Raw genomic sequence first — 12,076 nt, 5'->3', positions numbered from 1 at the left:
ATTCATGATTTTTGTAGTCAAGTAAACAAGAACCAACTTTTCATATCCATCATGAAGATGGAAGTGCTATTAATTAAGAATACTTGAAAGTTAAAGATTTTGTAATTACACGCTCTGTAGACATTCGAGGATTATGAAAAAAATCACTCATATTTGTCAGCAATTCACAAAAAAAAGAAAGAAAAAGAGCCATTCTCTGTGGAGAGTGGTAGCATCTCAGCCTTTCATCCAGAGGTCCTGGGTTTGAATCCTGGTCAAGCTTGGCATTTTTCATACACTTAAAATTAACATTCTCATAGGGCAAAATGACCAAAGCTGTCGATGCCAGTCATCTCAAAGAAAAAAAACAATAAAAAAATATTAAATTACTTGTAAGTACTGATGATGTATATATAGAAAAGGAAATGAAAAATTGTTAAGTTCTCCATTCATTTACCAAAGTGACATTACCCAAAAACATAAATTTATCAAGTATGTTAATTGTAATAGAAAATTGGTTGGAATTTTATGATTATAATGCCTGTTGGACTGTCAAAACATTCTTTAACATTGTATTTACATGCTTTGAAAAATGTAATTATTTTTTAAAAGTTATTGAACAGTCTTTTCATGGGTAAACATATGAGATATATATCATTCATTGTTTTGATGTAAAAGCAGTTAAGTTGGTTCTCAATTAGAAATTAAGTAAATACTGCTGCACATGATCATGCGCTTGGCTTATCATTTAAATTATTATTTCAACAAAGTTGCATGAGCATTTTAAAATGTTGCTTATTTTTGTCACACAGCAGTTTATCTTATTTTCACTGAATGCTGCATATTGAACTCACATAGCCAATAAAAAGAGTTATCTATAATTGTTATTGCTTCATGAATCAAATTCCAAAATTTTGAAATTAGTTTCTTTAAAATAAATAAATATTTACTGAGATTGTGAATGATTTTAACTTTTGATCAATCTTGATTTGGGAATGATGGATTCTTAAATAAACATTATGACTTAAATTTGCATGTGTGATTGTTATTTGTTGTTTTTAACAAAACTTTTAAATTCACAAATGTTTGATGTTCTGTAAAAAAATATCATTTTTTCCTGGTAATGATAAATATCCTGATGCACACTTACTTAGCAAAAAATAATAATTAAAAGGATTTATTTTTTTAAATATTTGTGATAAATATATTAACAATGTTATTTTATTATAAAGGGGTCCTCACTTCCAAATTTTCTTTATTCATTCCTGAAGTCATGATCCATAAGTTTTTAAAATCATTTCAATGTGATCTTCAATCTTATTATGTTGTATTATCCTCTTATCGCTTATAATATGTCATTATCACAAGCACTGCTATAAATACTTAACTTTCACAATAGATTAGTCCCAATACTATACAATATTGGGACATTAAATAGGTACTTTTGTGAAGCATTTAAATGTCTTACAGGTTAACTGGTTTGAGAATTGTAAATGATGAAGTAGAAACAGTAATGAAACCAACTTTGGTGAGTTAAGTGAGAATATTTTTTTTTAGTTATAAATTAGTTGTGGCAACGTTATGTAAAATCTTTTCACTGATAAAAAAGAATCTCTGATAAAAAAAAGCAAGCAAAACAATGAAATAAGATAAATACATGTTTTTAATATAAACAATTCTTTATGTAAATGACTTATATTTTACCGGTCAACTGGAGAAATTAACTAGCTAACTCAAAAAAATTTTTAATATTGCAGGGTGATTACTTGCTAGTTCATACCAGCTTTCATTTAAATGTTATGTAGTTCATTTATTTATTTTTGCGGTTGTAAGCTCATAACAATTGTTAAACAGTCATTAACATGTGACAGGATCCTTTCATCATATAAATCTTCACTATCCTTTATTTCTGGTTTTGAACTTCTGAGTTCTGGATAGCTTCCACTTACTTTCAGATCATCTATAATTTTTACTTTTTTCTAGCATCTCCTTTTTGCACCTTCTAATTTTAATCAACTATTCTCCTTCTCATGATACATCTCAGCCAAAGAGACATACTTCTTTCAAACCAACCACAAATAGTTTTCCTATTCTGAATATTTATGATGAAGTCCTTATTCTCACTTATTCTCCTCATCGTCACTTCATTTTCCACTTTGTGTATCCATTTAATTTTCTCCAGCCTCCTTCATACCCACGTATCGAATGTCAACAGCCTTTCTTTTCTCATTTTCTTGGTATCCTTGTTTCACATCCACACAGAATTACTTTTCTGACACCATTTCACAAAAATCTTCTTCAAGGTTTAACTACATATTATTACATTATATGATTCTTTAGCCACTTTTCTAGGTCTTATTTTATTTCCTTTTGTAATTTTCTGTTATGATGATACCATGTACTGTTTTACTTATTTAGTTCTTCCTTTTGTGCAGGCATTCATTTGAGTATTGTCTCCTATTCTCATTAATTTTGTTTTTGTAACATTCATTTTCATTCCATATTCTGTCATAATGTCTTCTAACTTTTAAATCATTTTTTGTATTCCCTCTGTTTCATCTCTTAAGAATACCATCCTATCCACAAACCTTTAGTTAATTTCCTTTCCGCTTTTTTGATCCCTTTATCCTCTTTTAGAATACTTTTGAACAAATCTTCACCATAATCTTTGTATTAAAAAAATATGGGTGTCTTTCTTGGTCAAACCATTCAGTTATTACATTCTTTACTTTCATATCCATTTTCTAATTCAGTACATTCATTAATTTTCTATCCACCTAGGCCACTCTGTGGCTTTTTAATATTTCTATTAGTTTATCCCATCTGACTTGATTGAATGTCTTTTCCATAACTATCTCTTTGTGATATGAATGTTAAAATAATATCTTATTATAACCGTAATTTTGGATTAATTAAATATGATTTTTTGTATTCATGAAGGGAAAACTTTCATTAATTTTAATTGATTAGAGCTTATTTTGTACATTTGTACTATATTTTTATTCATTGTTAAATTAAAAGGACTTGATACAAGTGTAGTAGATCTAGTAGTAAATCCATTTTCTGAATCGTGCCATTTCATTAAATCTATCTTTTACTTTATGTTATTTCAACACATAAAAGCGAATCAACTTGCTTTTTATTTTTTATTAAAATACAGATGAATACATTATTAAGTACTAAAAAAAGAAATAAATAAACATCTCAAAGAAAATATTTTATTAATTAATGGAAGTCACTTGCATCATGATTGATTAAGTTGTAATAATTTCAGCTGTTTTGGCTAAATTTATTGTGAAGTATTTTATGATACTACACCATATAATATTAGTAACTAATTACATCTGGTTTCTGAAATTAAAATAATAAAATGTCTGTGTAATAAATAAAAATAACCATTATACAAAAATACTAAATTTTGAAACATAAATTATCATTTTTTTGAGTTTATTTTGAAACTATTTGTGCAAAATTATTTTTAAGTTTGGGCTTGAATATAAGTTGGAACTTCATTGCTGTAAAAGCAGAAGGTTTAAATAAAAGCTGTAATTAGTCTGTGAGCACATTAAATGACAGTATTCCGATGGATGTCTATTATCTTAATATCTAAGCTTACAAATCTTGCACCTGAATTCGCTCATTAGTTTTTACTGCATCATAGCACTTACATGTTAAAACCTAACATTTTTAACCAAGACTGCTCTATCATTACATCAGATTAAATAATGTATGGTTTAGAGTTTTTATGAAAATATATATAATTATAATAATATAAAAAAATAAATAGTAAAATTTCTGTAATTAGATTTTTCTGTCATTTTTTCATGATGATTAACACAATTTCAGTAGAATTTTGTAAATCCTACCTTTTTATTATAGTGATGTAATAAACTTGGTTATTAATTACAAAAGTTTTTTTTTTTTTTAAGTATGTGTAAGAATTATTAAAATTAAGTAATACTACTAAAGATTTATTATGCTACTATATTGGTGTAGGTTAAAATGTTTTATGTGAATTAAACAAAAAATTACACGAATATTTATAATTTAATATAACTGGTTCTCGTAGTGTTATTAAATTCTACAGAACATGATAGTAAAATGATTTTGAGAAATGTTTCCCACAGTGAGTAGTTACTTTTTTGCAAAAACTATCTGTTATTTTTTTGTTTAAAGTAAAGAATAAAAGATCTATTAAAAAATCTCCTTTTAAGTAGTTGTGTAGCACACAAATATAATTGTTGTAGCAAGATACAGAAATTACAAATCTCTGATCTTGATTACCAGCCTCCTTTCTATCACATAAGACTATCAACATTAGTCTTCAATATTTGGCATCTTAAATTGTCTCTATTATGATTTTGTCTTCTTTATCATCCCTTTATGTTCCATGCAGCCTTGGGATGGCCACCTATTTTAAAAACTATACCCTATCCAAAGCCAATCTTTTAAACTAAGAAAACTCTTTTCTTTTCCATTCTTACCCTTTCCAAATACTGTAACCACTCCACCTTCAGTTGCCCCCTGAGTCTATATTGATCTTGACTCCAGGATTTGAATGATTATATTTGCTTTTTTTTTTTAATTACATGTCAAGAAAAATATTAATTTTCCAATTTTCATAAAGATAGCTTATGTCTACATGGGGAACTCATAATACAAAACTATAAATGGTTTAATTGACTTGAAAGTAGTCAAGAGCAAAATGATGTTGATGATGATGTTGCTTGTTTAGAATGTCCTCCATGTCAGCTGACAATGCTAATGTGAAAACGGTCAATGAAATCATGCATTTCAATTATGCGGCTTGTTCAGTAAATTAACATCAAGCTTTTACATTCTTTTTATAGCTGAATTATTAAAAGATAGCTTATAATCTAAAGCTTATGATTAACTTTAAAGCTTAATGAAGCTTATAAATTTTAAAGCTTTATGATATTTTATTTAGTCGTTTATGATTGTCGACTTTAATGCATACGTTTATAGTTTATTCATGACTTTCCACAAAAATTATGATTGCACTTCCACAGTATCATTGTATTCTCATCATCTTTCGCTACTAAATTTTGTATTTACCTCAAAATATTGAAATTCCTCATAAAAAAATAAGATTGGAAAGTTAGATTAGATATAAACAGTTCAAAAAAACTTAATGATGATTTTATCTTCTTTATCATCCCTTTATGTTCCATACAACCTTGGCCCCAAGAAACGTATTTAAAGATTACTCACAAAAGTGGCATTCCAATTAGAAAGCTGTATCGACCAAGAAAGTGAAGCTTTTGAGAGAGACAAATCTCTTAAAACATGAAAAATAAGTTGCAAAATATATTTGAAGTTATTTTATGTTGAAAGTTTGTTAAAAATGTTTAGAAACACTTTTAACTAACCTTATACATTTTTTTAATTCTTCCAATTAAATTTCTGTAGTTTACAATGTACCCTGTGTTATAACTGGTAGACTACTAAATAAGAACAACATAATCAATAAATAAAGTAAAAATGAAGTAACAACTAAAAATGTTAATAAAACTAATAATTAAATCAAATTTTATTCAAAAGAGAAAAAAATACGTCTAATGTAATTTAATTTCTAAGGCAATGATGAAGCACTGGTTAAGGGTCTACTATAATTCACAGTAATATGTATTTTTGTTCTCTGTAACACCAAGCATTCTTCTCTCTTCTGTATTTCTCCAGTTATTCTCATTTTAAAATGCATGTGATTCATGTTAGCATGTACAAGGACAAACAAAAATCAGTGATAGTTTATTATGATGAAAAAACACTTTAGAATCAATTATATGATTTTTGACTTGTCAGATTGTGTTATCAAATTTTCCAGTGAATTATGTATTCTAGTTACACTGTCAATTATTTTCATTATAGTAGGTTTTTTATAACGCTTACAAATTCTGAAGAAATAGTTTAAAAAGATGTTAGGAATAAATGTAATATTAAATTATTTAATTTTAAATACTAAACAAATTGCTTTTTAAATAAATAAACTTTTGAGAAAAAACAATTTAAATGGCAAAATTTGTAAAAAAGAATATTTAACAGTTTAGTGAATTGTTCAAGACTGTATCAATACAATTTATTACATGCTCAGATTAAGAAGTAATAAAACGCAATAGGATCATAATCCATAATCCTTGGACATGAATTTTTCCAGATTTATCTTTTGTATAGGTTATTAAAGATATGATGAAATTTGGAGTTTATAAACATGGAAAAACTTAAGACATTAACAATTCCTCATTTTTATTATTGGGAGATCAACAGAAAATCTTAACAAGTAGACAAATTTAACCCTCGAACTGACAGATTTTTATTTGAACGGCAGCATGTTATTTTAGTCCTTTTTGCACGCTTTACTTTAGAAATTTAAATATATTATCCACAATCTACCATTCATATCCATATAAAAGCAACTACCTTTACAAGGACTTGAACCTTAGAACTCTCAACTTCGAAAATCAGCTGATTGCGATGACAAGTTTAACCACTAGACTAAGCTGGCGAGTTAATTAATTAAAAAATGCATTAATTTAAAATAACAAAGGTAATTAACATTTTTATTATAATTTGTATGCTAAAATATATATATATATATTTTTTAGCATTTATATATCATGAATATATAAAATCTAGCCATGTTTAATGTAACTTCCTTGTTTGGTGTTCATAATTATATCAAATGTTTAATTGTTTAAAATATGATTAGTGTAAAGGTAAAAATATGGAGTCTCCCATCAGAAAATCCTTATGAAAGTATTTTTGATTTCATCATATGAAATAATAATTATAATTATAGCTATATTACAGCTGTAAATATGTTAGATAGAATGAAAAGCGTAATATTAGGTAGCATAAATAAAAACTTTCCTGTCTTTAAATTACAAAATTTCCTACTCTACATTATAAATATATATATATATATATATATATATATATATATATATATATATTATTTTTATTGTAATTAATCTTTTTAAGATTCATATTACTCCGTTTTACTGTTAAGTATATTTTAAATTCTACTAACATCAACCGCCTAGTACAAAATATTGAGATAAGTCATTTCTTACCTTAAATTTATCATGATAATACTTTCACAGGACCTGCATCCCTCAGTCATGATTGAATTCATTTTATTAAATCACTCATTAAATAAAAACTAACAATATACTGTGACACTAAAATAAAGCCATGTTTAGTCAAGCAGTTATAGCAAGGCACTTGTGGAGGGGTGTAGATGTACAGCTGTAAGTAGAGAGAAAAGCGCCTTAATGGCTCCGCTGTACATGGTGTTATATTTGTTACAATACTGTACATGTGCATGGTTTTATTTTAGTGACACAGAATGTTGTTAATTTTTAATATTTTTATTTTAATGTGCAATTTAATAAAATGAATTCAGTCATGACAGAGATGCAGAATCCTGCAAAAGTCCTATCATGATAAAATTAAGATAAGAAATACTTATCACAATAGTCTGTACTAGTGGATTTATGTTGCTAGAATTAAAAAAAAAAATGTATATATATATATAATACAAAAGGTTAATGAATATTTACTTGTTTTACAGACCGATCTCAGAGTGATGCATTACACTGGAAATCCCGCACTGCTGAATTGAAGAATCGACGTTCAAGCTACATTCTTCAAGCTACACATGTCTGAATTAAAAAATTTTAGTGCCTTCCATTAAAACTATACCAAACAACCATACCATTATTTATTTATCTTCATCTACTGTAATTTATTATTTGGTACAAAATTAAAAAAAAAAGAAAGAAAAAATTATATAATGTACCGTTTGTATTGAATAGTTAGATGCAGCACATTATGCTTATTTAATGTTAATTTATGTAATTATGTTTTATGTGTAAACAATGATATAAAATGATACGCCTTTATATTTTAATTAATAATGTGTTCATTACATTTAAAGTAGCTGATATGAAATTAATATGGCAATTACATATTTTTTATGTATATGTACGTTTTGGAAATTGTATTTTACCAGTAGAGAATAAAATGTAATTTCAAGAATTTTATTTATATGTGAAATTTTTATTTCCGAAGTCGACTTGTATTAATATAATATATATTTTGTGTGATTTAAAATAAACATTTTAATATTATTGTTTGTAACCATATTGTGGTGTACAAGTATATGAACGCTTTACTTTTAAGTATACTAATCAAAAATTAAATTATATATAATTTCCATTTAAAATTGGTCTAAACAAAAGTAGTGTGAATGTATTTGCTAAAGTAAGTTAATTTCTTTTTTCGTTAAAAGTAGGTATGTGTTTAAATTTATTGATTTCATATTATAAAATATTTTATTACAGCAACCTATTATTGCTATTTTTAATAACAGACTGGAAGGTTGTAGTTCTAATATTTACTACTATGAGTTGTTTGTTTAATAACTAAAAGAACAGATACCATAATGAATGTGTTTTTTATCCTTTTTGAATGATAAAACTTTAATTTAAATGATTATTTACTATTATTATTATTTAAATATTAGAATTTCTTTAAAATTCATTTCATTTATTGACATTTAGACAGTAGTTTTTATCTGCTATTAACATTAGCAAAATAAAACAACACAATAATGATATTGATCTGAGAGAAACTGCACTCCTATTCCTTAACCATTAGTAATCTAAGAGAGACATTGATAAAGGACTTTTTTTACTTCTTAATCTTTTATACTTTACCCTACTTTCTGGTATTTTACTACATAAAATGGCGATTAATAAATAAATAAATAGTCTATTGTTTACATCGTACAAAAATATTAAGTTAAGGAAAAAGATACTACTACTTCATGAAAAGTAAACAAAACAGTACTAGTGTTTTAAAAGAAATAAATAAAATTAAAGAAAATATTTTCATTTTAAACTGATTTATATAAGGATTCTATGTGCTATCTAACATAGGATCAGAATTGTAATCTGAGGTTTAATGACATCCAAAATTACTTTTTCATCTTTCTTAATTCCATCATCCAGGATTGAGTGATGTACAATGGATGTTCCACTGCTACAACAGAGTAAATAAAATTTATTGTCACTTCAACAATACTGTAATGTATAAATATTTGTTTTATTAATAAATAGTAAGAACTTGTTTTTGATAATGATACATATTTCTGACTTAAATTGTAAATTAATTTTTATATCTATGTATAATTTTTAATTAACTTCTGAAAACAAATTATTTTATAATCATTTGTGCTATTAAAAGAGAAATAGCTTAAGCTGACTAAAAAAATATATATTCTATATGTGTTTGATAGCAATAAAACTATTCAGATTATTTTTTTAATGTTGATTTATTGACAGCTTAATTTTTATTTCCAAGATAATTTATGTTCTTTTTTGTTTTTTTTTAATCGATTTGGTTTCTTCAGAATACGATAAATTTAACTTATTGGTGTCTTTTCTTTTGTTTCCAGCACTTTTTCATTTGCAAGGAAGACTATTCTTCTCACATTTGCTGTGTCCATTTTGTTCTTGTTCTTTTATTCTGGTGTCCTGTACATGTTTTGAATTTTTGCCTGAACAAGTCTGACTGCGATTTATTGTGTTTCCATGTTTGCTTTTTTTTGATCTGTTTGAACTAATAGTATTTCTCTTTCTGTTGTTTCCTTGATCTAAAATTTCCTTGGTTAGTCTATCTGCGTTCATTCTCATCAACTGTCTATAGAAGGCAAGCTTGTGTTTGCTAATCATGTCTGATAATTTGTCTATCTTCCATTAAAGTTCATTGTTTTTTTGTCGTTTCCAAACTCCTTTTGCTTTTCTGAGTCCTAATATTTTCCTTTCTATGTTTTCAAGTTTATTTATTTCTCTCCCTGGTCTAAGCTTGGCATTCTGCTGCATGTAGTACCTTGGGTCGTATTAGTGTTGCATAATGTCTTATTTTCTCCATTTTAATGTCAATGTGTTTTATTGTCCATTTTTAATGTCTTATATTCTTAAGAATCATTTCTTGTTATATCTATTCTTGGTCATTCCATGAGGTTTTCTGAGTTTAATTATCCTGATTTTATTGGCTTTTTTGTCTAGCCCATTGAACTGTATTACTTAGGTAATACAGGTACCTGAAGCTGTCAGCTCCTTGATTGTACACATCGTGTGCTAAGGTGTTTGGGTAAATTTTTTTTTTACCACTAAACCCCTAATTTCCTTCATTGCTTTTATTACTAAAAACCAAAATAAATCTGTTTTAATGTTAAGTTAAAAATACCATATAACCCAATTTCAATTCATAATTTTAAGAAGTTTTATATGTATTTAACATGTTAATTTTTGGAACAACATATTAACATGATAATTCTGTTATAAATTTTTTTCGTTAATTCTAACTTAAAGGATTCATTAATTTGTTGCTTTACTCTACTTTTCCTATACTTTTTTAGAGTGATGCTTCACATTTGTAAATCATCTGAGATACTAGAGGCACCAATTAGAGATGCTTTTTGAGAGTAAAAGCATCCACTATACAAACCAGTCCCTGTTGTGAACAGAGGAGACACTTGTAGCTCTGAATACCCTGCATTTCAGCAAGTGGCATGTTCTTGAAAAGCAACAGGCTTTGTGAAGAGACTACAGGAAACCACTTTACTCTTCACTTTCCCTAATAAGCCTGACATGGGATGTTTAGTAATGAGTACAGGTTTGTTGTTTTTGTAAATAACTTATAATGCATCTCAAATTTCTTACAGCCGTTACTGTTACAGCTTTTGTTCATATTCACGTATGTTCACTGAAACATAAGAAGAAAATTTTTTTTTTAAATATTGATTTGAGTTATTAATTTTGTGTAGTCAGTAAGGTTTTTTGCAGAATCCTTACTATCAAGAAAGTACATAATTAAATATTAGGTGCCCATGAAATTCAGTTCTGGATTTCTAACTATATTTCATCTCTTTTTCACCTTACACTCCAACTTTAGGACTGAGCTCAAAGAATCCTTGAAAATTTTTTTTTTTTAGTCATAAATATACCTAAGATGTTTAAAATAATAATTTGGTATTGTGTATTCCCACGTATGTTTTTTGAATACTGATGTTCACATACTGAAATTGCATCTTACGTGACAGCTAATTCCATCATCTTCGAAAAACTATAGACCAATATTTAGATTACTTAAACTATATAATTTAATTTTATCATTATTAACAGTACAATTAAAGTACTATCAAGGCAAACTCAAATTTATAATAGATCTATAAAGATTATTAAATCTTGAATTAATATTAATTAATATTATTAATATCGTAATACAATTTCCAGTAAGTTCTCATGGTCCGTCCTAAAAAGAAACAAATTTTGAGACATGAGTAAGTTTAATCTCTACCATTCTCCATTTGAAAAAAGGATGCCATGTGACAATATAATTAATTATACTTTTAGCTAAATCCAGTTATATAAAGCTTTATAATGAATCATAAATAGCCTAGAAGAATCCATCATTAGAATTTTAACAAATAACAAAGCCACTGATTTAAACACATTAGGCATAATCGAGAATTTGAATCAAATTATTAGGTGTAAGAGTATAAACCTGTTTAAAAAACTGCAACTATACCATCTCCACTTAATTTTTATAATTTTTACTGATCTCAAAAAATTTCAGATTTCAATGGAAAAATCCTTCCTGAATCCAATTTGACTAGTTTTGGCATGAAGTCTGTACGTACATACAATGTATGTATCATATATAATTCAAAAATTATTAGCCATAGGATGATGAAATTTTGGATCTAGGACTGTTGTAATATCTAGTTGCGCACCTCCCCTTTTGATTACAATCAACTGAACCAAAAATATCCAAAAAAAGCCCTTTTTCTTAACTGCAGTAATAAGCCCTCATTTAGAGCTTTTCAACAATATAAGTGGTACTTATTTTAACTGGTTCCAGAGTTACAGCCAAATGAAATTTTAATTAATGAAATATTTGGATCTTGTACGGGGAAGACATATTGGTTTGAATCAGACTTCATCTCCTTTTTTTTAATTGATACAACTATAATTCAATAATAACAATAAAAAAAAAGATTAAATATAAG

General features: G+C 26.7%; 1 protein-coding gene across 4 annotated transcripts in view; it reads left to right on the top strand.

Annotated features, from left to right (window-relative positions):
- The window catches only part of LOC142319715 (uncharacterized), a 401,182-nt gene extending 391,864 nt beyond the window's left edge, over positions 1–9,318 (top strand). For 3 of the 4 annotated variants that reach the window (XM_075357303.1, XM_075357302.1, XM_075357304.1), the window contains one exon: positions 7,571–9,318. In XM_075357303.1, coding sequence (XP_075213418.1) covers positions 7,571–7,621 — 51 coding nt within the window. In that variant the 3' untranslated portion in view covers positions 7,622–9,318. Of the gene's footprint in view, positions 1–1,449; positions 1,508–7,570 lie in introns of all 4 variants that reach the window. The other variant, XR_012755261.1, reaches the window with a different exon arrangement.
- The last annotated feature ends 2,758 nt before the right edge of the window (positions 9,319–12,076 follow it).

Source organism: Lycorma delicatula, chromosome 2 (genome assembly GCF_047948215.1).
Source record: "Lycorma delicatula isolate Av1 chromosome 2, ASM4794821v1, whole genome shotgun sequence".
Taxonomy (NCBI): Eukaryota; Metazoa; Arthropoda; class Insecta; order Hemiptera; family Fulgoridae; genus Lycorma; species Lycorma delicatula.
Note: the sequence above shows the minus strand (reverse complement) of the source record. Positions and strands in the feature narration are given on the sequence as shown.